Here is a 26,313-nt window from a genome sequence, read left to right as displayed (position 1 = left end):
ATTTGACTTTCACATTGCTCTCCTGTGCGAACTCATTTTATCTCCCCAACATCCTTGGGGCTGGGATAACAGGAGTTAATCTTTGTGGAAATGCAGCTAGCAGGTCTACCAGACCTCTAACAGAAGACTGTGATGATGATGATGATGACGACATTTATTAAGCGCTTACTATGTGAAAAGCACTGTTCTAATAATAATAATAGTAATTTTATTAAGTGCTTACTATGTGCAAAGCACTGTTCTAAGTGCTGGGGAGGCTACAAGGTGATCAGGTTGTCCCACGTGGGGCACACAGTCTTCATCCCCATTTTCCAGATGAGGTCACTGAGGCCCAGAGAAGTGAAGTGACTTGCCCAAAGTCACACAGCTGACAAGTGGTGGAGCGCCGGGATTTGAACCCATGACCTCGGACTCCAAAGCCTGGGCTCTTTCCACTGAGCCACGCTGCTTCTCTTAAATCCCACTGTTGGGTAGGGACCGTCTCTATATGTTGCCAACTTGTACTTCCCAAGCGCTTAGTACAGTGCTCTGCACACAGTAAGTGCTCAATAAATATGATTGAATGGATGAATGAATACGATTGAATGAATGAATGAATTGAATGAATGAATGAATATCACTGGTCCAGTGAAATTTTCTTAGAGATTTCAGTTGGCTTCAGCTCTGTTCAAGATAGAATTACATCCATTTATCTTTTTTGTAATATCACACCAGCCCGAAAATGAATACCAGTGATATCTTCACAACCACACAACGACACACATCTCCAATTGTGAGAGACGGAACTGGACATATTAGGTACTTGGATGATGGAGTGTGATGAGCGTGGGGTTACGTTTTTACTGGATTTTTCATATTTCAACATGACATTTCAAAAACTCTGCCTAAGTTTAGGAAAGGAAGGCGATCCCATAAAACCTGCATTCTCATTAATCAGAATTTCAGGAAAGCTGTTTCAATTATTTGGAAATGCGTTTCTGCTTCTCCTTCCATTCCCTGCTGCCGCTTCCGATCACATTATGGCCAAGGACTATTTTGCACAAGATTACCGAAACCCCAGTGGATCGAGATGGGTGTGCTCTTTCTATAATTCTGCATTTCTCGCTCTCGTAACGCTAAAAGACGACAATAAGAAATGGGCTCTGAGGGGAACAGATTAATGCTGCTGGAGATTACTGTTCGTTCAATTCCGATTCATTTGATTAAATGCCAAAAGGCAATATTTGTTTAGATCTCGCTAAAGAAATGCAACCTGACCGAGGATGCATTCACTAAGTTTCCTGATAAAGGGGAAATCTTTTATATTAGATGATGTTTAAATTGCCTAGCGGATAGAGCAAGGGCTTTGGAGTCTTCCATCGGGGTCTATGTTGCCAATTTGTACTTCCCAAGCGCTTAGTACAGTGCTCTGCACATAGTAAGCGCTCAATAAATACGATTGATTGATCGATTTGGAGTCAGAGGACCTGCGTTCCAATGCCGGCTCTGCCACATATCCACTGTGAGACCTTGGGCTAGTTACTTCGCTTCTCTGTGCCTCAGTTCCCTCATCTGCAAGATGGGAATTTAATACCGTGAACCCCATGTGGGATCTTCTATCTACCCCAGCGCCGAGTACAGCGCTTGGCACATAGTAAGGGCTTAACAAATACGGCGATTATTCCGCACTGGGCGGCGGTGGCATCGAAGGGAGTCGAGGGTGGAGACCCGAGCTGACTGCGCGGAAGGAGGCAATGATAAGTCCGTATTTTCGTATTTTCCATATTTTTACCAAGAAAAGTCTACGGATGCACTACCAGAACGATCGCAGATGGAGGTGGGGGATTCTGAGAGAGATGTGTCCGTGGAGCGGCTGTGGGTCGGAGACGACTCAACGGCATAAGACAAGACAAATTGTTAATATTATTATTACTGTTCTTGGAGTCCAGGATGGGACACCGGTGACCAGTTCCACCGGCCGGCACACAGGAGAGGCAAGAGGGAACCAGAAGAGTCCCTCTATTCACTCGTTCATTCATTCAATCGTATTTATTGAGCGCTTACTGTGTGCAGAGTACTGTACTAAGCGCTTGGGAAGTACAAGTTGGCAACATATAGAGACGGTCCCTACAGCGGGCTCACAGTCTATAAGGGGGAGACAGACAACAAAACAAAACATACTAACAAAATCAAATACTGTTCTAAGTGCCGGGGGAGATTCATTCATTCATTCATTCAATGGTATTTATTGAGCGCTTACTGTGTGCAGAGCACTGTACTAAGCGCTTGGCAAGTACAAGTTGGCAACATATAGAGACGGTCCCTACAGGACTCACAGTCTAGAAGGGGGAGACAGACAACAAAACAAAACATATTCACAAAATAAAATACTGTTCTAAGTGCCGGGGGAGATGATACAAGGTCATCCAGTTGTCCCATGTGGGGCTCACGGTCTTCATCCCCATTTCCCAGATGAGGGAACTGAGGCCCAGAGAAGTCAAGTGACTTGCCCAAAGTCACACAGCTGACAAGCGGCAGAGCCGGAATTCGAACCCATGACCTCTGACTCCAGCGCCCGGGCTCTTTCCACTGAGCCACCCTAAGTGCTGTGGGGCTGAAGGAGTGAATAAAGGGTAAATGAGCTATAGCTACCGCAGCGCTTAGAACAGTGCCTGACACATAGTAAGCACTTAATACCGTAAATAAAAGGGGCAGGGACAATGCAGAAGGGAGTGAGCTTTTATATAAAACAGTGCTTTGCACACAGTAAGCGCTTAATAAATGCCATTATTATTATTATTATTATTATTATATATTTATATATAATATATATTATATATTTGCTCTTTTCATAGGCTGCGGCCCAAATCACGTTTTTCCTCAGCTCAGGCGAACCTCCATTTCAAGCCACCTCTCCATTCCATTGCCCAGGCCCTTTCCTCTACCTGCCCTCAAATGATGATGAGAATAATAATAATAACAATAATAATGGTGTTTGTTAAGCGCTTACTGTAAAGTCACACAGCTGACAAGCGGCGGAGTGGGATTTGAACCCATGACCTCTGACTCCAAAGCCCGGGCTCTTTCCACTGAGCCATGCTGCTAGAGCACGGTCCTGGGAGTCAGAAGGTCATGGGCTCTAATCCCGGCTCTGCCGCTTGTCTGCTGTGTGACCTTGGGCAAGTCACTTCACTTCTCTGGGCCTCAGTTCCCTCATCTGGAAAATGGGGATTGAGACTGAGAGCCCCATGAGGGGCAGGGACATTGTCCAACCTGATTTGCTTGTATCCACCCCAGCGCTTAGTACAGTGCCTGGCACACGATAAGCGATTAATAAATACCACATGATTGCTGTAGTGTACTTTCCAAGCACTTGTACAGTGCTCTGCACACAGTAAGCGCTCAATAAATACGATTGATTGATTGATTGATTGATTGATTCTGGCCAGGTTCCAGGAAATAAGCAGTCTTCTAGACTGTGAGCCCGCTGTTAGGTAGGGACCGCCTCTATATGTTGGCAACGTGTACTTCCCAAGCGCTTAGTACAGTGCTCCGCACACAGTAAGTGCTCAATAAATACAATTGATTGATTGATTGAATGAATTATTATTTTTATTATCAACCTGAGGCTGGGGATTCCTTCAGGGAAGTACAGAGGGTCCTGAAAGGGAAAGCACTAGATCTAGAGTAGGGCGCTTTGAATCTGATTTGTTTTCACCGTTACCTAGTTATAAAGTTATAAAACATATAAAACATTTTTAGACTGTGAGCCCACTGTTGGGTAGGGACTGTCTCTATATGTTGCCAATTTGTACTTCCCAAGCGCTTAGTACAGTGCTCTGCACATAGTAAGCGCTCAATAAATACGATTGATGATGATGATAAAACATTGATGAGATCTTCCATCTTGGTGTGTTTGCCCTTCCGCCTTCCCGTCAGACAGAAACTCCTTACCACCGGCTTTAAAGCGGGTTTCTAATAGCTGCATTAGGAGAACAGGAGGAATGAGAAACAAGAGAAGCGGCGTGGCTCAGTGGAAAGAGCCCGGGCACTGGAGTCAGAGGTCAGGGGTTCAAATCCCAGCTCCGCCACTTGTCAGCTGGGTGACTTTGGGCAAGTCACTTCACTTCTCTGGGCCTCAGTTCCCTCATCTGTCAAATGGGGATGAAGACTGTGAGCCCCCGGGGGGGACAACCTGATCACCTTGTAACCTCCCCAGAGCTTAGAACAGTGCTTTGCACATAGTAAGCACTTAATAAATCCCAGTATTATTATTATTATTATTATTATTATTATTATTATCAGGAGAAATGGAGGCCTTTAGGGCCTAACAGAGGCTGATTGTGGTCCCAGTGTTCCTAAGGTGACTCTGGGCACTCTTCTGGTTGGGCTGTAATAATAATAATAACAATAATAATAATAATAATAATAATAATAATAATAATAATAATAATGGCATTTATTAAGCGCTTACTATGTGCAAAGCACTGTTCTAAGTGCCAGGGAGGTTACAAAGTGATCAGGTTGTCCCACGGGGGGCTCACAGTCTTCATCCCCATTTTACAGATGAGGGAACTGAGGCCCAAAGAAGTGAACTGACTTGCCCAAAGTCACCCAGCTGACAACTGGCGGAGCCGGGATTTGAACCCATCACCTCTGACTCCAAAGCCCGCGCTCGATCCATTGAGCCACACTGTACTTCCCAAGCGCTTAGTGCAGTGCTCTGCACACAGTAAGCGCTCAATAAAGACGATTGATTGATTGATTTCGGGCTGAAAACGACCGGTAAAGTCACAGACACATATAACCCAGCTTTAAGAGTGACGCAGTGCAGATACCGAGCCAGACCTGTCCCTTCCAATATGAAAACCGGGACAGCAGAGGCGGAACTACTAGCCCTGTTGGCCACTGGTCCAGGACGGGAGTGGGGAGAAGCAGGAAGGGGCTAGCTTCTCTCTTTAATCTAATAATTCTGGTATTTCTTAAGCACTCCACATCGTCAGCCACTTTACTAAGCGTCAGCGGGGAATACAAGTAAATCGGGTTGGACGCAATCCCTGTCCCACCTGGGGCTCACAGTCTTCATCCCCATTTTCCAGATGAGGTACCTGAGGCCCGGAGAAGTGAAGTGACTTGTGCAAGGTCACTCGGCAGACAAGTGGCAGAGCTGGGAATAAAACCCATGACCCTCTGACTCCTGGGCCGAAGCTCTATCCATTAGACCAGGTGGCTTCTCTCCCTCTCGAGACCAACGTCATGCAGTAGTGCTTCCCTCCCAATGAAAGAGACTCCAAACGGCAGCTGCCAGGATGGTGGAAAGTTTCCCCCTCCAAAAAAAATAAAAACAACAACAACAAAAAAAAAACAAAACAAAATAAAAAGCAGGACAGATGGCATATTTCCCAGTATCCCCCACCAAAAAACAGAAAAAGAAAAAAAATCTAGGAGAGGGACTACTCAAGGCATTAGTCTCACTAATAATAATAATGGTAATAATACCCACCAAAAATAAAAAAAATCTGGGAGAGGGACCACTCAAGGCCTTAGTCTCACTAATAATAATAATGGTAATAATACCCACCAAAAATAAAAAAAATCTAGGAGAGGGACCACTCAAGGCCTTAGTCTCACTAATACTAATACTACTACTACCACTACTACTACTAATAATAATAACCACAATGTTGTTAAGCTCTTACTATGTGCCAAGCACTGTTCTAAGCACTGGGGTAGACACAAGGTAATCAGGTTGTCTCATGCAGGATTCACAGTCTTCATCCCCATTTTACAGATGAGGTAACTAAAGCCCAGATAAGTTAATAATAATAATAATGATGGCATTTGTTAAGCGCTTAGTATGTGCAAAGCACTGTTCTAGGCGCTGAAGATTCACTTTTTTTATATAATGGCATTTATTAAGCACTTACTATGTGCAAAGCACTGTTCTAAGCACTGAAGATTCATATTTTTTATATAATGGCATTTATTAAGCGCTTACTATGTGCAAAGCACTGTTCTAAGCGCTGAAGAGTCATATTTTTTATATAATGGCATTTATTAAGCACTTACTATGTGCAAAGCACTGTTCTAAGCACTGAAGATTCATATTTTTTATATAATGGCATTTATTAAGCGCTTACTATGTGCAAAGCACTGTTCTAAGCGCTGGGGAGGTTACAAGTCGATCAGGTTGTCCCACGGGAGGCTCACAGTCTTAATCCCCATTTTACAGATGAGGTAACTGAGGCCCAGAGAAGTGAAGTGACTTGCCCAAAGTCACTCAGCTGACAATTGGCGGAGACGGGATTCGAACCCTTGACCTCTGACTCCCGAGCCCGGGCTCTTTCCATTAAGCCACGCTGCTTCTCAAGAGTGTGGAGTTCCTTTTAGAGGTGGTGGGGAGAAGGATGAGACTACTGAGGTCATGGGTTCAAATCCCGGCTCCGCCAATTGTCCGCTGTGTGACTTTGGGTGAGTCACTTCACTTCTCTGTGCCTCAGTTCCCTCATCTGTAAACTGGGGATTGAGACTGTGAGCCCCGTGTGGGACAACCTGATCACCTTGTAACCTACCCAGCGCTTAGAACGGTGCTTTGCACATAGTAAGCGCTTCATAAATGCCATTATTAGTATTATTATTATAATGAGACTAAGCCACTGTTGTCGAACAACTACAAAAAGTAGAGCACTGATCATTTGGGAGGCATCCTGACTTCCTCAAACCCTAGCCAGCTCGCCAGCCGTAAGTATTGGCCGCCTGCGTCGATCTATATTTACAAAATAGAAACCCAGGATCAACCACTGGCTGGGCAACTATCTGTTTGAATAGCCATATGACTGATAAAAGGAAAAAAAAAATCCAATCGGTAAAATACCACCACTATTCAGCTGAAAATATCAATGCTCACCAAAGGGCAGAAAAAAAAAAACAAAAAACGACGGGAGATCATTTGACTTTCACCGTATTCTTTTAAACAAAATGGCACAGGACGCTATTTTTAGACCGCTCTACGGAGCTGAAAAGGACAGGCATTATGTTCTGACGGTTAAGGAGGGCCCATTAAATGATACATGAAGTTGAGATAAATCCGAAGGAATAGCATCTTTCCTTTCATGACAGCGCCCGGACTGTAAATTAATAGGTGGGAAAGCATCTGGCGATTCAGCTGAGAACAACTAAGGCAATTTTTTTTTGTTAGTATGTTTGGTTCTGTTCTCTGTCTCCCCCTTTTAATAATAATAATAATAATAATTGGCATTTGTTAAGCGCTTACTATGTGCAAAGCACTGTTCTAAGCGCTGGGGAGGATACAAGGTGATCAGGTTGTCCCACGGTGGGCTCACAGTCTTAATCCCCGTTTTACAGATGAGGGAACTGAGGCCCAGAGAAGTGAAGTGACTTGCCCGAAGTCACACGGCTGACAATTAGTGGAGCTAGGATTTGAGCCCACGACCTCTGACTCCAAAGTCCAGGCTCTTTCCACTGAGCCACGCTGCTTTTAGATTGTGAGCCCGCTGTTGGGTAGGGACGGTCTCTATATGTTGCCAACTTGGACTTCCCGAGCGCTTAGTACAGTGCTCCGCACACGGTAAGTGCTCAATAAATATGATTGATTGATTGATAAACTGTGCCAACTATCTTCAGAAGTGATCTGTAGAAATGTGGTAAAGGATGCGGATCTCAGAAACGGGTATGAGCCATCTGACGCCCTTTTGCGACATTTTTACTCCCAAAGCCAAGCTGCGTGCTTTCCAGATTGCAGAGGATTGAGGGCCTCCGTTTGGCCTGGGCCGGAATACACGCTAAATTAACCCGTGACAAATGGGGCCCACTCTCGGGAAAATTGCGTGCGGCGGATTGATTTTTGGACAGCTTTATCATGTTGGGCAGTAAAACCTTCATTCCTAAATCTTCTTCTAACTAGAGAGATAGGCAGGGTGCCCATTTGCATAACACTGTAAGGGAAAGGACATGTGGAAGGAAAGCCAGAAGCGGCTCAGCCCGAGAAGGTTCCGGAGTCTACGGTTTCTCCCCGTAATAATAATAATAATAATAATAATAATGGTACTTATTAAGCGCTTACTATGTGCAAAGCACTATTCTAAGCGCTGGGGAGGTTACAAGTTTATCAGGTTGTCCCACGGGGGGCTCACAGTCTTCAGCCCCATGTGACCGATGAGGGAACTGAGGCCCAGAGAAGTGAAGTGACCTGCCCGAAGTCACACAGCAGACAAGTGGCGGAGCCGGGATTCGAACCCGTGACCTTTGACTCCAAAGCCCGGGCTCTTTCCACTGAGCCACGCTGCTTCTCAATCCACAAGCTATTTTGTTTTGTTAGTATGTTTGGTTTTGATCTCTGTCTCCCCCTTTTAGACTGGGAGCCCACTGTTGGGCAGGGACTGTCTCTATATGTTGCCAACTTCTACTTCCCAAGCGCTTAGTACAGTGCTCTGCACACAGTAAGTGCTCAATAAATACGATTGATTGATTGATTGATTGATTGATTCTGTCTCCCATTTTGGGAACGTGCATTTAAAGCATCCTTAAGGAGAACAGACGGCTGGGAACTCCGGGTGTTCAACACACGATATGTGCTCAATCAATAAATTGATGGTATTTATTGAGTGCTTACTCCACACTCGGGAGAGTACTAAACAGCAGAGTTGGAAGACAAGTTGCCTGCACACAATGAACCTCCGGTCCGCAGAGGGAGACAGACATTAATCGACAGACCTTGCTTTAGAAAAAAATCTGAATTACCGAAATCAATATATAAAGGATTAAAATGCTTGCCACTGTTCATGCCTTATTTGGTAAATAACGACTAACTTTATTCTCAACTAAAAACGAACGGACGAGATATTTAAACGTATGATCTCAGAACTCACTGCTGTCACGGAATTCCAGCTGTAAGGAAGTAACTGCTTTATCTTTTAAGCAATACTTTATAATAATAATAATAATAATAATAATAATAATGGCATTTGTTAAGCGCTTACTATGTGCAAAGCACTGTTCTAAGCGCTGGGGGGGGGATACAAGGTGATCACGTTGTCCCATGCGGGCTCACAGTCTTAATCCCCATTTTACAGATGAGGTAACTGAGGCTCAGAGAAGTTAAGTGACTTGCCCAAGTTCACACAGCAGACATGTGGTGGAGACGGGATTCGAACCCACGACCTATGACTCCAAAGCCCATGCTCTTTCCACTGAGCCATGCTGCTTCTTAAAAAGATAAGGTTGTCCCATGTGGGGCTCACAGTCTTAATCCCCATTTTACGGATGAGAGAACTTGAGGCACAGAGAAGTGAAGTGACTTGCCCAAGGTCACATAGCAGACATGTGGGGGAGGTGGGATTCGAACCCATGACCTGTGACTCCCAAGCCCAAGCTCTTTCCACTGAGCCACGCTACTTTATCTGTTTAGTAGTTTAGATGAAAACTCAATCCCGGAAAACAATTTCTTTTCTAGGTGGGGGGGAAAAAAAATCAAAACTGGAAAACGCTTTAGAGCCATGATTTTAAGATTTAGTATTCAGGGATAGAAATGGGTTAATCAATCCGTTGGTATTTACTGAACAGTTAATAAGTGCGGAGCACTGTGACAAAGTGCTTGGGAGAGTACAAATACAATAGAGTTAGTAGACATGATCCCTGCCCATAGGAGTTTACAGTCTAGAGGGGATTAACCTAAACCTAAATTGATTAAACCAAAGAACAGTAACAAAAAAGATTGACTTTTTTTTGCAAGTCTCTTGTCTCCTCTTGGTGTTATCCTCGGCTGAACGCTCTCATTCCACCCACACATTCAATCCGTCACCAAATCCTGTCAGTTCAACCTTCACATGGCTCAAATCCACCCTTTCCTCTTCATCCAAACGTTTTTCACATTAATCTAAGCATTTATCCTATCCCACCCTTTTTAGATCCCCCTTTTTAGATCCCCTCCCCTTTTTAGATCACCCCCCCTTTTTAGATTGTGAGCCCACTGTTGGGTAGGGACTGTCTCTATACGTTGCCAACTTGTACTTCCCAAGTGCTTAGTACAGTGCTCTGCACCCAGTAAGTGCTCAATAAATACGATTGATTGATTGATTGATTACTGCATCAGCCTTCTTGCTGACCTCCTTCCTCCTGTTTCTCCCAACTTCAATCCATACTTCACTCTATTACCTGGATTATTTTTCTTTTTTTACAAGATTGTTCACCTCATGTTTCCTCACTCCTCAAGAACCTCCAGGGGTTGCCCATCCGCGTCCACATCAAATGGAAACTCCTTGCCAAAGGCTTTAAATCACTCAGCCTCCTCCCAACTCACTGTCGTTTTATGCTGCCGAGACCGTAGCGACGCCATGGACACATCTCTCCCAGAACACCCCACCTCCCATCTGCAACTGTTCTGGAAGTGTATCCATAGAGTTTTCTTGGTAAAAATATGGAAGCAGTTTACCACTACCTCCTTCCGCTCAGTAAACCTGAGTCTCCGCCCTCAGATCCCTTTCGTGCCGCTGCTGCCCAGCACAGGGGAGTTTTAACTTGTAGCACGTTGCCTTCCACTCGCTAGCCACTGGCCAAGCTAGGAACGGGATGGACAGGCCTCCGCCGGGCTCTTCCTCCCATAGTCGAGACGGGTAGAGGACTGGAAACTCTCCAGGTGCGACCTGGAGAGGTTCCTCCTCCCTCACTTCCCTGATTTCTTACTTCAACCCAGCTGCACAGTTTGCTTCACTAATGCCAACTTACTCACGGTACCTCAGCCTCACCTATCTCACCCTGGGCCCACCCCCACCCCTTCCTACCTGACAGATGATCACTTTCCCTAATTTTAAAGCCTTATTAAAAAGCATCTCCCCCTCATCCCCCTCTCCACCCCCACATCTTACCTGCTACCCTTCCCCACAGCACCTGTATTTACGTATATATGCTTGTACACATTTATTACTCTATTTATTTATTTATTTATTTTACTTGTACATATCTATTCCATTTATTTTATTTTGTTAGTATGTTTGGTTTTGTTCTCTGTCTCCCCCTTTTATCATCATCATCATCAATCGTATTTATTGAGCGCTTACTATGTGCAGAGCACTGTACTAAGTGCTTGGGAAGTACAAATTGGCAACATATAGAGACAGTCCCTACCCAACAGTGGGCTCACAGTCTAAAAGGGGGAGACAGAGAACAAAACCAAACATACTAACAAAATAAAATAAATAGAATAGATATGTACGAATAAAATGAATAAATAAATAGAGTAATAAATATGTACAAACATATATACATATATACAGGTGCTGTAGGGAAGGGAAGGAGGTAAGATGGGGGGGATGGAGAGGGGGACGAGGGGGAGAGGAAGGAAGGGGCTCAGTCTGGGAAGGCCTCCTGGAGGAGGTGAGCTCTCAGTAGGGCTTTGAAGGGAGGAAGAGAGCTAGCTTGGCGGATGGGCAGAGGGAGGGCATTCCAGGCCTGGGGGATGATGTGGGCCGGGGGTCGATGGCGGGACAGGCGAGAGCGAGGTACGGTGAGGAGATTAGCGGCAGGAGGAGCGGAGGGTGCCGGCTGGGCTGTAGAAGGAGAGAAGGGAGGTGAGGTAGGAGGGGACGAGGGGATGGACAGCCTTGAAGCCCAGGGTGAGGAGTTTCTGCCTGATGTGCAGATTGATTGGTAGCCACTGGAGATTTTTGAGGAGGGGAGTAATATGCCCAGAGCGTTTCTGGACAAAGATAATCCGGGCAGCAGCATGAAGTCTGGATAGAAGAGGGGAGAGACACGAGGATGGGAGATCAGAGAGAAGGCTGATGCAGTAGTCCAGACGGGATAGGATGAGAGCTTGAATGAGCAGGGTAGCGGTTGGGATGGAGAGGAAAGGGCGGATCTTGGCAATGTTGCGGAGCTGAGACCAGTAGGTTTTGGTGACGGCTTGGATGCGAGGGGTGAATGAGAGAGCGGAGTCGAGGATGACACCAAGGTTGCGGGCTTGTGAGACGGGAAGGATGGTAGTGCCGTCTACAGAGATGGGAAAGTCAGGGAGAGGGCCAGGTTTGGGAGGGAAGACAAGGAGTTCAGTCTTCGACATGTTGAGCTTTAGGTGGCGGGCAGACATCCAGATGGAGATGTCCTGAAGGCAGGAGGAGATGCGAGCCTGGAGAGAGGGGGAGAGAGCAGGGGCAGAGATGTATATCTGGGTGTCATCAGCGTAGAGATGATAGTTGAAGCCGTGGGAGCGAATGAGGTCACCAAGGGAGTGCGTGTAGATCGAGAACAGAAGGGGACCAAGCACTGAACCTTGGGGAACCCCCACAGTAAGAGGATGGGAGGGGGAGGAGGAACCTGCAAAAGAGACTGAGAAAGAACGACCGGAGAGGTAAGAGGAGAACCAGGAGAGGACGGAGTCTGTGAAGCCAAGGTCAGATAGCGTGTTGAGGAGAAGGGGGTGGTCCACAGTGTCAAAGGCAGCTGAGAGGTCGAGGAGGATTAGGACAGGATTAGGACATATTAATATTAATCCTAGGACAGGATTAATATGTTTGGTTTTGTTCTCTGTCTCCCCCTTCTAGACTGTGAGCCCACTGTTGGGTAGGGACTGTATATGTTGCCAACTTGTACTTCCCAAGTGCTTAGTACAGTGCTCTGCAAACAGTAAGTGCTCAATAAATACGATTGATTGATAGACCTCTGACTCCCAAGCCCAGGCTCTTTCCACCGAGCCACGCTGCTTCTCATATGCTTCTCACATCTCCGTAATGCATTTATTTATGTTAATGTCCATATCCCCCTCCGGTCTGTAAGCTGCGGGATCTGGGGAACGATGATCCGTTCACCCCATCCACACCCTCCGTACCCTTTCGGGCACTTCGAACATGTCCTCGTTCAGCCTGGGAGATGGAAGTGCTGAGATTAGTTGAACCCTGACAGCATCCTGGGTTCGGCAGAATACTACCCTGGGGCTTCCAATTCTACCTAGGAGGCTGCAAGAGAAAAAAGTGATTTAGTCTGGTCTGACCCCTTGGAAAAGAACTGGAGACTCAGTCCCACTAAATCAGATATTAAAACCACCGTAACTGCACCATGTAGACTGACAAAACGATATCAATCGGTGGTATTTACTGAGTGCTTACTGCATGCAGAGCACTACTAAGTGCTTGGGAGAGTACAATACAACAGAAGAAACAGACATGCTCCCCGTCCATAATAAGCTTATAGTCTAATAGCGATAGTTAGGAGGCCTTCCCAGACTGAGCCCTCTCCATCCCCCCAGCCTTACCTCCTTCCCTTCCCCACAGCACCTGTATATATGTTTGTCCGTATTTATTACTCTATTTATTTTACTTGTACATATTTATTCTACTTATTTTATTTTGTTAATATGTTTTGTTTTCTTCTCTGTCTCCCCCTTCTAGACTGTGAGCTCACTGTTGGGTAGGGACCGTCTCCGCATGTTGCCAACTTGTACTTCCCAAGTGCTTAGTACATGCTCTGCACACAGTAAGCGCTCAATAAATACGATTGAATGAATGAATGAATGATAATAATAACTGTGGTATGTTACAGATAAATCACTAAATCACTTTTTTCTCTCACAGCCTCCCAGGTAGAATTGGAAGCCCCAAGGTAGTACTCTGCCGAGCCCAAGTTCACAGAGCAGTCAAGTGGCAGAGCTGAGAACAGAATCCACAACTTTCTGATTCCTAGGCCCCTGCTCTATCCACTGTGCCTGCTGCTCAAGTAACTTGCCCAAGGTCACACAGCAGACAAGTGGCGGAGCCAAAATTAGAAACCAGGTACTTCTGACTCCCGGGGCCGTGGTCTAACCATTAGGAAACGCTCCTCAGTGCCTGTGCTGTTTCATTTGACAAGCTGGAGAAAACAGGACCAAAAGACTAGAAATTTATCGCGGAGGGTTTCTTGGAGATAATAATAATAATAATGTCATTTATTAAGCTCATACTATCAATCAATCAATCATATTTATTGAGCGCTTACTGTGTCAGAGCACTGTACTAAGTGCTTGGGAAGTACAAGTTGGCAACATATAGAGACGGTCCCTACCCAACAGTGGGCTCACAGTCTAAAAGGGGGAGACAGAGAACAAAACCAAACATACTAACAAAATAAAACAAATAGAATAGATATGTACAAGTAAAATAAATAGAGTAATAAATATGTACAAACATATATACATATATACAGGTGCTGTGGGGAAGGGAAGGAGGTAAGATGAGGGGGATGGAGAGGGGGGCGAGGGGGAGAGGAAGGAAGGGGCTCAGTCTGGGAAGGCCTCCTAATGCACATATGTGTTATGTAGCAAAACAATGACTAAGAATACTCAAATTTTATTTCTTTAGATTTCAGTTATGGAGACATAATTTAAAGTTAAACCTTTATCTTTTTTCCTCCATGTTTTACCACATCGAGGAGGGTAACAGGATGTGGGTGGGACATGGTGGTACCAAGTGGGCACACATTTAATGCTGCCACTGTTACTCCTATCAACTCCACCCATTCCCTCTCTTTCTTGTGGTCGTACCTCAACTTTTTCCTTATTCTTTCTTTTCCCTTATTCCTCCGATCAAGTTTGCAGGCATCTATCCCGGCCTTTCTTGGATCCTTTTCCCCTTGTATAAATTTGTACCCAGTTCTATCTTTTTGATTCCTATTCAATTCCTGTGTTCCTACCATTTTAGTTGCTTTTCTTCTACAATTTGCATTACGGAAAGGGACGATTTCACTAGTTACGCAAATTCTATGTGCAAAGCACCGTTCTGGGGAGGTTACAAGGTGACCAGGTTGTCCCCCGGGGGGCTCACAGTCTTAATCCCCATTTTACAGATGAGGGAACTGAGAAGTGACTTGCCCAAAGTCACACAGCTTTCGACAACTGGCTGAGCGGGGATTTGAACCCATGACCTCTGACTCCAAAGTCCGTGCTCTTTCCACTGAGCCACGCTGCTTCCCCAGTGGGACTACAGGAGAGACGTGACCTGTGAGGCCCTTCAAAGCCCTACTGAGAGCTCACCTCCTCCAGGAGGCCTTCCCAGACTGAGCCCCCTCCTCCTTCTCCCCCTCCTCCCCCTCCCCATCCCCCCAGGATTACCTCCTTCCCCTCCCCACAGCACCTGTATATATGTATGCATGTTTGTACGTATTTATTACTCTATTTATTTGTACATATTTATTTTATTTTGTTAATATGTTTTGTTTTGTTCTCTGTCTCCTCCTTCTAGACTGTGAGCCCACTGTTGGGTAGGGACCGTCTCTATATGTTGCCAACTTGTACTTCCCAAGTGCTTAGTACAGTGCTCTGCACATAGTAAGCGCTCGATACATACGATTGAATGAATGAATGAATGAATGAATGAATGTGACTGCGGCAGAGCTTTGAGCGTGGGGCGAGCTCTGATCCCTTGGGTATGAAAGAGGGAGGAGCTGCAGACAGAGAGGTGGGCGTAAGCAGTAGTTTGGTGGCAGGATACACGAGGGTGAGGCACCATGAGCTGGAGAGTGTGAACTGGGGTCTACTGGGAGAAGGGAGTACATAAGGAGTACATAAGTAGGAGGGGCAGAGTCCAGTGATTAAAATGTCTTAAAACCGATCGTCCAAAGTACCGGCTTGATGTGGAGAGGAACGGGAAATCCCTGGAGGGACCCGAGGACAGGGGAAATAAACGTGGGCGGGGATTCATTTAAGAAAAATGATCTGGGCAGCACAGTGAAGTACAGGACTGGATGGATGAGAAGAGTGGAGGCAGGGAGATCAGCAAGGAAATATTTCAGGCTCTTACCTGCCACAGTGACCAGCTAAATAATCAAAATCTCTTTTACAGCCTCCAAAATGTCAATCAATTAAGCAGTTGCATTTTTCGAGGGCTTACTGTGGGCAGAACACTATACTAAGCTCATAATAACAATAACAATAATAATGGCATTTATTACGTGCTTTCTATTCTATTTATTTTATTTTGTCTATTCTATTTATTTTATTTTGCCTATTCTATTTATTTTATTTTGTCTATTCCATTTATTTTGCCTATTCTATTTATTTTGCCTATTCTATTTATTTTATTTTGCCTATTCTATTTATTTTATTTTGTCTATTCTATTTATTTTGCCTATTCTATTTATTTTGCTTATTCTATTTATTTTATTTTGCCTATTCTATTTATTTTATTTTGCCTATTCTATTTATTTTATTTTGTCTATTCTGTTTATTTCACTTTGTTAATATGTTTTGTTTTGTTCTCAGTCTCCCCCTTCTAGACTGTGAGCCCACTGTTGGGTAGGGACCGTCTCTATATGTTGCCAACCTGTACTTCCCAAGCGCTTAGTACAGTGCTCTGCGATTGATTACTGTGTGGCAGGCACTGTAGTAAGCGCTAGGATGGATACAAGCAATTTGTCCCTGTCCCACGTGGGACTCACAGCCTTAATCCCCATTTTACAGAAGAGGTAACTGAGGCCCAGATAAGTGACGTGACTTGCCCAAGGTCACACAGCAGACAAGTAGTGGAAAAGGGATTAGAACCCATGACCTTCTGACTTCCAAGCTCGGGCTCTATCCACCGTGCCGTGCTCTTGGGAGAGGGCAATATGACAGAGTCGGCAGACACGTTCCCTGCGCGCAATGTTATCCTAAAAATGAAACGCTTTACTCAAGTCTATATTCACCTTCTACATGAGTCAGAGAGCTATTCAGCGAATAGCAATGTAATTATTAATATTAATGTTTGATTTTGTAAATATGCCCCACTATATGCGTTCCATGTTTCATAACTGTCGGGTGGAAGAGAGTAGATACAGCATGATTATATAACGATCAGCTTGCTTTAAAAAAAAAATAAAATCTTACCTCAAACCAAAGATATGTGATTGTTCGTAGTTAAATAGAGAGCGAATCTTGGCATCCGAATTCAAAGCAATAAGCCTGTCGATAAGGTCCTGAAAAGGAAAGTGTTAGATTCAGATTCTCAAGCAAATACCTCCAAGTGTTAGCGTGTGTCCGTCGATCAATCAATCAATGGTATCTGTTGAAAATTTACTGTATGCAGAGTATACAGTACTTATTTATTTATTTTACTTGTACATATTTACTCTATTTTATTTTGTTAATATGCTTTGCTTTCTTCTCTGTCTCACCCTTCTATCATCATCATCATCAATCGTATTTATTGAGCGCTTACTGTGTGCAGAGCACTGTACTAAGCGCTTGGGAAGTACAAGTTGGCAACATATTGATTCTAGACTGTGAGCCCACTGTTGGGTAGGGACCGTCTCTATATGTTGCCAGCTTGCACTTCCCAATCGCTTAGTACAGTGCTCTGTATGCAGAGCACGGTACTATCCACTTGGGAGGGAGTGCATTATAATCAATTATTTATTTATACTAATGTCTGTCTTTCTCTCTAGACTGTAAGCTCACTGTGGGCACGAAACATGTCTACCAACTCTGTAGTACCGAATTCTTCCAATCGCTTAGTTCAGTGCTCTGCATGCATAATACTCTTAATAAATACCACTGATTGAATATAACAGATTTGGTGAAAAGACCCCTGCCCAAAAGGAGCTTATTCATTCATTCATTCATTCAATCATATTTATTGAGCGCTTTCTGTGTGCAGAGCACTGTACTAAGCGCTTGGGAAGTAGCTTACAGTCTAGAGGGATGGACATTAAAATAAATTATTATGGCTATGTACGTAAGTGCGTGGGGCTGAGGGTGGGGTGAATAAAGGGTACAATTTCAAGTGCAAGGGAGAAGGAGAAGGGAAGATGAGGGCTTAGGGAAGGCCTCTTGGAGGAGATGTGATTTTAATACGACTTTGAAAGTGGGATCCATCAGATAAGAAGAGGGAGGGAGTAGGGAGTTCCAGAGACAAGACGTGGATAAGGAGTAGTCGGTGAGATAGATGAGACTGAGGTACAGTGAGTTAGGCTGGCATTGGAATAACAATGATGGGTCACAATAGGAAATCAGTGAGGAAAGACAGGCCGGGAAGGGTGATTGAGTGCTTTAAAATTGACGGTCAGGAGTTTCTGATTGATTCAGAAGAGGATGGGCAATCACTGGAGGGGTGGAGATTTAGTGTTCTTTCCGAAAAATGACGTGGACAGCAGAATGAAGTTCAGACCAAAGTGGGAAAGACAGGAGGCAGGGAGGTCAGCGAGGAGGCCGATGCAGAAATCAAGGCGTGGACCAACGTGGTAGCGATTTGAATGGAAAGGGGGGATGTTAGCGATGTTGCGAAGGTTGAACCAGGAGGACTTTGTGACAGATTGACTATGCGGGTGTGGGTTGAATGAGAGAGATGAGTTGAGGATAATGCCAAGGTGATGGGCTTGGGAGACAGGAAGGTCGGTAATGCTGTCTACAGTAACGGGGACTTCAGGGAGAGGACAGAGTTTGGGTGGGAAGAAGAGGAGTTCTGTTTTGGACACGTTAAGTCAGTGGAATATCCAAATATAGATGCCATCATCATCAATCGTATTTATTGAGTGCTTACTGTGTGCACAGCACTGCCATGAAGGTAGGAGGAAGTACGAGACTCAAAGGAAGAGAAAGATCAGGGCTGAAGATGTCAATGTAAGAGAAGCAGCATGGCTCAGTGGAAAGAGCCCGGGCTTTAGAGTCAGAGGTCATGGGTTCAAATCCCGGCTCCACCACTTGTCAGCTGTGTGGCTTTGGGCAAGTCACTGAACTTCTCTGTGCCTCAGTTCCCTCATCTGTAAAATGGGGATGAAGACTGTGAGCCCCCCGTGAGCTGATCGCCTCATAACCCCCCCAGCACTTAGAACAGTGCTTTGCACATAGTAAGTCCTTAATAAATGCCATTATTATTATTTAATCAATCAATCATTCATATTTATGGAGCACTTATTATGTGCCGAGTACTGTACTAAGTGCTTAGGAGAGTACAACAGAATCAGCAGACATGTTCCCTGCCCATAACCAGCTCTCAGTCTAGAGGGGAAGGCAGACATTAATATAAATAATTTGTAATATATAATGTAAAGATATGTCCATCTTTAATGTACATGTCATCATCATCATCATCATCATCATCATCATCATCATCAATCGTATTTATTGAGCGTTTACTATGTGCAGAGCACTGTACTAAGCGCTTGGGAAGTACAAATTGGCAACATATAGAGACAGTCCCTACCCAACAGTGGGCTCACAGTCTAAAAGTGGGAGACAGAGAACAAAACCAAACATACTAACAAAATAAAATAAATAGAATAGATATGTACAAATAAAATAAATAAATAAATAAATAAATAAATAGAGTAAAAAAATATGTACAAACATATATACATATATACAGGTGCTGTGGGGAAGGGAAGGAGGTAAGATGGGGGGGATGGAGAGGGGGGCGAGGGGAAGAGGAAGGAAGGGGCTCAGTCTGGGAAGGCCTATAAATTATATGTCATATAATTTGTACTATATAATTTAAAGAAATGTACATAAGTGCTGTGGGGTTGGGGAGCATATCAAGTGTCCAAAGGTCACAGATTGAAGTGCGCAAGCGACGCCGGCGGGAGAGCGAGCTGGGAAAAAGAGGACTTAATCGGGGAAGGCCTCGTGGAGGAGATCAATCAATCAATCAATCAATCAATCGTATTTATTGAGCGCTTACTGTGTGCAGAGCACTGTACTAAGCGCTTGGGAAGTACAAGTTGGCAACATATAGAGACAGGAGATGTGACCTTAGTGGTGCCTTGAAGGTGATGAGAGGGGTGGTCTGGCGTATATGGAGCAGGAGGTGTCACAAATGATCTCCTTCTTGCCAAATCGAATGGCCTATACTGCAACCTACTCCTCCTCAACCTCTCAGCTGCCTCGGACACCGTCAGCCATCCCCTTCTCCTGAAAATATTTTCCAACCTCAGCTTCATGGACACTGCCTTCTCCTGTTCTCTTCCTAGCTTTCTGGACTCTCATTCTTATTCTCTTTCACGGGCGCCTTCTAATAATTATGCTATTTCTTAAGTGCTCACTACGTGCCAAACACTATACTAAGCGCTGGGGTGGTTACAAGATCATTGGGTTGGGCACAGTCCCTGTCCCATGTGGGGCTCAGTCTCCATCTCCATTTTACAGATGAGGGAACTGAGGCAAATAATAATAATAATAATGATGGCATTTGTTAAGCGCTTACTATGTGCAAAGCACTGAGGAAAAGTTAAGTGACTTGCCCAAGGTCACACACAGTAGACAAGTGGCAGAGCTGATAATAGAACCCATGACCACCTCCTCCTCCTCCTCCCCACTACCCCACCCTACCTCAGTCCCCTCCCCACAGCACTTGTTTATATTTGCAAAGATGTACTACTCTATTTTACTTGTATATATATATATATATACTATTCTATTTATTTTGTTAATGATGTGCGTATAGCTATAATTCTATTTGTTCTGACGATTTTGACACCTGTCTCCATGTTTTCTTTTGTTGTCTGTCTCCCCCTTCTAGACTGTGAGCCCGCTGTTGGGTAGGGACCATCTCCATATGTTGCCGACTTGTATTTCCCAAGCGCTTAGTCCAGTGCTCTGCACACAGTAAGCGCTCAATAAATACGACTGAATGAATGAATGAATGAATGAATGAGGGAGTTCCAGGCTAGGGGGAGGACGTGGAAAAGGCGTCAGCGGCGAGATAGATGAAATCGGGGCCCAGTGAGTAAGCTGGCACTAGAGGAATGGAGTGTGTGGGCTGGGCTGGAGTCGATCAATGAGGTGAGGTCAAAGGGGACCGGCTGATCGAGTGCTTTGAAGCCAACAGTAGGGAGTTTCTGTCTGATGCAGAGGTGGAGGGGCAACTATTTGAGGTTCCTGAGGAGTGGGGAGAAAAACAATGTCTTCGCTGATAAATGATTCATGCAGTAGAGTGAAGTAAGGACTGGAGAGGGGAGAGACGTGAGGCTGCGGAGTCAGCAAAGCAGCAGATGCAATAGTCAAGTCAGATAAGATAGTAGTAAGAGATCCCCACTTCAGTCTATACTTCACGCTGCTGCCCAAATCATCTTTGTGCAGAAACGCTCTGGGCATGTTACTCCCCTCCTCAAAAATCTCCAGTGGCTACCAATCAATCTGCGCATCAGGCAGAAACTCCTCACCCTGGGCTTCAAGGCTCTTCATCACCTCGCCCCCTCCTACCTCACCTCCCTTCTCTCCTTCTCCAGCCCAGCCCGCACCCTCCGCTCCTCTGCCACCGCTAATCTCCTCACCGTGCCTTGTTCTCGCCTGTCCAGCCGTCGACCCCCGGCCAACGTCCTTCCCCCGGCCTGGAATGCCCTCCCTCTGCACATCCGCCAAACTAGCTCTCTTCCTCCCTTCAAAGCCCTACTGAGAGCTCACCTCCTCCAGGAGGCCTTCCCAGACTGAGCCTCCTCCTTCCTCTCCCCCTCCCCATCCCCCCCGCCCTACCTCCTTCCCCTCCCCACAGCACCTGTATATATGTTTATACAGATTTATTACTCTATTTATTTTATTTGTACATATTTACTATTCTATTTATTTTGTTAATGATGTGCATCTAGCTTTACTTCTATTTATTCTGATGACTTGACACCTGTCCACATGTTTTGTTTTGTTGTCTGTCTCCCCCTTCTAGACTGTGAGCCCGTTGTTGGGTAGGAACCGTCTCTATATGTTGCCCACTTGTACTTCCCAAGCGCTTAGTACAGTGCTCTGCACACAGTAAGCACTCAATAGATACGATTGAATGAATGAATGAATGAATAAATACGATTGAATGAATGAAAGAGAGATAGGGGAAGAACCTAGAAAGGACAGTGTCGGGAAAGTCAAAGTTAGATAATGTTTCATGAGACGTAAATGGTCCACAGTGCCAGAGGCAGCTGTGAGGTTGAGGAGGACTGGACTTGTCAAGATGGAAATAATTGGTGACCTCAGAGGGCTCAGTTTCCCTGAAATGAAAGGAGCAGGAGCCAAGTTGGAGGGGGTCAAGGTGAGAATTGGAAGAGAGGAACGGAGGGAACGGGTGTAGACAACTCGCTTACGGAGATTGGAGAGGAATGGTAGGAGGGAGAAGGGAAATGGTAGGAGGGAGAAGGGACAATAGTTGCGGGGAGCCATGGGGTCAGGGGAGGGTTTTTTTTTTTTTAGGATAGAGGAGCCACGGGCGTGTTTGAAAGCAGTGGGGAAGAAGCCAGTGGAGAGGGAACTGTTGAAGAGGGCAGTCAGGAAGGGGGCAAGCATTTTGATACGGTACAAAGGAATGGGGTCGGCGGCGCTGGTTTTTAAGGGGAGCTGGGAGATCTCTTGAGATACTGCTAGGAAAAACGGGAGAGTCATAGCCGGATTCGGCAAGGCCATGTCGCTAGACCCAGAACCAAATTTCGCTTCATTTTGTTTTTAAAGTCGGGAACATTCGATAACGAAGAATAATTTCTTAACATAAAAATCTATACAAAAAAAAAATCAATGCATTTAGACGATTACAAAGTAATAAAGGAAAACACTTAAAATCCGAAAGGGGGAACTGCTCTAACGTGAACTAATTGACATGTAATAAATAATACAGGTGACACGTTCTCGGGCTAAAACGGGAGACATAAATTCCTACCATACCCGATTGTTTAACTTGATCTAAATCTCGGGAGATAAATGATTCGGCCTGACAATATCCTCCGGTGAATCGAGCACCTCTAGCAGAACACAATAGCTCTGAGGCACTGATAGCGTACTGTGAAAATCCACATTGAAAGTTCCCTGGGCACTTGGAGAGACATATTTTTCGATGTGACAGGCTAATGGCTGTGAAAGCATAATTATGGCTTACTATGTCAAGGCCTTCCCTTCCTTAAAGGAAGTCTTACATTGGAAATGTAGCGATATCTACTGTGTCGGTGACATTCACCCACTTGACAGTGATCTCCCTTTACTACAGTCACGCACTTACACTCCGTCGGAAAATGGGTGTTTTAAAATGGGAGTCCCAAACTAAAGAAAATCGCTAGTTGGGTTTCATTTTATTGCACATGCGTGGTTGAATTATATTTTTACTCGAACAATACAAGGCTCTCTGGCCTTGAAATTGAGATAAAGGTTATGCATCCATCTCGTCCTTTGGAAGACAATTTTCAGTGGGGCCCCCATCCTTTGTAACGATGAGGATAATTCCGAGGCTGGCCTACAGCTTACCAGAGAAAACATGTTTCTAATTTAACTTTATTTGGGTGAGTTAACATCGGAGGCATAATTATTATGGGCAAATGACTATTTCCATGTTTATGGAAATAAAAATGAAACCAATTAAGGAGGGAGAGTCTAAATTTTGCATTAAAACTACTGGGCAATTCCCATGCTTTCTGCTTTAAAACACAGCTGATAAACTGGGCTGAGCACCAAGTCTCTTCCGATCCCGTCGCCTGTTTTTGCAATGCCAAAATAGAGACTATATCTGAGTGGCCCTTATAGCAGCGCTTTGCCTTTCGTCTTCAATCCATTAAGCAATCGCTCGTATTTACTGACTCCCTACTATGTGTCGGCTAACACGCATTCGCTACATACGTGACTATGTATTCAAGATCAAACAGTGGAGCTAGAAGACACCGTTAAAGAGTTCGGCCCCTAGAGTGAAACCCAAGATAATTTGCAGGAAGAACAGGTGACAGGAAAAATAGATACGTAGATGAGTAAGTGCTAAAATGCCAGGTTACGGATATTCATATGTACAATAGGGCTACAGGTTATTATTTTTATTATTATGGTATTTGTTAAATGCTTACTACGTGCTGTTCTAGAGTGCTGGGGTAGATACAAGGTAATCAGGTTATCCCACGTGGGGCTCACAGTCTTAATCCCCATTTTACAGATGAGGTACCTGAGGCACAGAGAAGTTCAGTGACTGGCCCGAAGTCACACAGCTGACAAGTGGCGGAGACGGGATTATCGTCATCATCAATCGTATTTATTGAGCGCTTACTATGTGCAGAGCACTGTACTAAGCGCTTGGGAAGTACAAATTGGCAACATATAGAGACAGTCCCTACCCAACAGTGGGCTCACAGTCTAAAAGAGAACCCACAACCTCTGTATATATGTTTGTACGTATTTATTACTCTATTTATTTATTTTACTTGTACATATCTATTCTATTTATTTTATTTTGTTAATATGTTTTGTTTTGTTGTCTGTCTCCCCCTTCTAGCCTGTGAGCCCGCTGTCGGGTAGGGACCGTCTCTATATGTTGCCAACTTGGACTTCCCGAGTGCTTAGTACAGTGCTCTGCACACCGTAAGCGCTCAATAAATACGATTGATTGATTGATTGATTGATTGACTCCCAAACCCGTGCTCCTTCCACTAAGCCCACGCTGCTTGGGGAGAATTGTGGCCTCTGCCACAGTTTCCTAATCGATCAAATGGTGATTAAATACCTGTTCTCTCTCCCTTTGAATGTGGGCCTCACGTAGAATAGACAATGTCCGACCTCATTGCTTCAGATTGCTTTAAAATGAATGACATGTTTTCTACGGAATACATTTCTGTATTTTTCCTTTTCTAACTAAAGTTCTAGCACCCTATCGTTTCACACAGAATCCGTTCCCACGGATACCTTTCCAAGCTTGATGCGGTGCCTGATGTATAGTAAGTGCTTGGCAAATACCATTTAAAAAAAAAGGCTTACAGCTTAGATGAAAACACCAGCTATCAAATAGCATCTGCCCTGTAAACACTCACCCCTGGTTGTAAACGCTGTGGGGGAAGCAGCGTGGCTCAGTGGAAAGAGCCCGGGCTTTGGAGTCAGAGGTCATGGGTTTGAATCCCGCTCCGCCACATGTCTGCTATGTGACTTTGGGCAAGTCACTCAACTTCTCTGAGCCTCAGTTACCTCATCTGTAAAATGAGGATTAAGACTGTGAGCCCCACGTGGGACAACTTGATCCCATTGTATCCCCCCAGCGCTTAGAACAGTGCTTTGCACATAGTAAGGGCTTAACAAATGCCATCATCAAATGCTGTTACTGTTCCAGAAAGAAGCACAGAGGCAGAGCCCTCTGTGGGCCTTTCAACCATGGGCTCTCACTAAAAAGGGGGCACTTAAGCCCCCGGTGTTGACTGGTATGGCTTAGTGGAAAGAGCCCGTGCTTGGGAGTTAGAGGTCATGGGTTCTAATTCCGGCCCCGCCACTTATCAGCTGTGTGACTCTGGACAAGTCACTTAAAACTTCTCTGTGCCTTAGTGACCTTATCTGTAAAATGGGGATTAAGACTGGGAGCCCCATGTGGGACAACCTGATTACCATCATCATCATCATCAATCGTATTTATGGAGCGCTTACTGTGTGCAGAGCACTGTACTAAGCGCTTGGGAAGTACAAGTTGGCAACATATAGAGACAGTTCCTACCCAACAGCGGGCTCACAGTTTAAAAGGGGGAGACAGACAACAAAACCAAACATACTAACAAAATAAAATAGCAGCACTTAGTACTTGGCACATAGTAAGCGCTTAACAAATATTATTATTATTATTATTATTATTCTAGGGGCCAATTTCAGTTCCTCCTGAGCAGGGCCGTTCCTCACCTTTTCCCCAAGCATCTCCTCATCGCCTCGTAGCCAAGGGCTCTCCTTGACCACCTCGCAGCCGTGGACACTGCCAAGTGAGAGGCAGCATGGCTCAGTGGAAAGAGCCCGGGCTTGGGAGTCAGAGGTTGTGGGTTCTAATCCCGGCTCTGCCTCTCATCAGCTGTGTGACTTTGGACAAGTCACTTAAAACTTCTCTGTGCCTCAGTGACCTCATCTGTAAAATGGGGATTAAGACTGGGAGCCCCGTGTGGGACAACCTGATTACTGTGTATCTACCGCAGTGCTTAGAACAGTGCTTGGCACCTGTATATATGTATATATGGTTGTACATATTTATTACTCTATTTATTTATTTATTTATTTATTTATTTTACTTGTACGTTTCTATCCTATTTTATTTTGTTGGTATGTTTGGTTTTGTTGTCTGTCTCCCCCTTTTAGACTGTGAGCCCACTGTTGGGTAGGGACTGTCTCTATGTGTTGCCAATTTGTACTTCCCAAGCGCTTAGTACAGTGCTATGCACATAGTAAGCGCTCAATAAATACGATTGATTGATTGATTGATTGCTTGGCACATAGTAAGCACTTAAATACTATTATTATTATTATTATTATTATTATTATTATTATTATTATTATCATTATCATTATTATTATTATCATTATTATTATTATTATTATTACTATTATTATTCTAGGGGCCAATTTCAGTTCCTCCTGAGCAGGGACATTCCTCACCTTTTCCCCAAGCATCTCCTCATTGCCTCGTAGCCAAGGGC

General features: G+C 44.7%; 1 protein-coding gene across 4 annotated transcripts in view; it reads right to left on the bottom strand.

Annotated features, from left to right (window-relative positions):
* Positions 1-26,313, bottom strand: part of TBC1D32 (TBC1 domain family member 32) — a 323,193-nt gene that overhangs the window by 135,932 nt on the left and 160,948 nt on the right. For all 4 annotated transcript variants that reach the window (XM_038761204.1, XM_038761221.1, XM_038761231.1 and 1 more), the window contains one exon: positions 16,826-16,914. In XM_038761204.1, the coding sequence (XP_038617132.1) occupies positions 16,826-16,914 (89 nt within the window). The remainder of the gene's footprint in view (positions 1-16,825; positions 16,915-26,313) is intronic.

The sequence above is a fragment of the Tachyglossus aculeatus genome, chromosome 2, assembly GCF_015852505.1.
Source record: "Tachyglossus aculeatus isolate mTacAcu1 chromosome 2, mTacAcu1.pri, whole genome shotgun sequence".
NCBI classification, from domain to species: domain Eukaryota; kingdom Metazoa; phylum Chordata; class Mammalia; order Monotremata; family Tachyglossidae; genus Tachyglossus; species Tachyglossus aculeatus.
The sequence above is the reverse complement of the archived record's forward strand: the minus strand, read 5'-3'. Positions and strand labels throughout refer to the sequence as shown.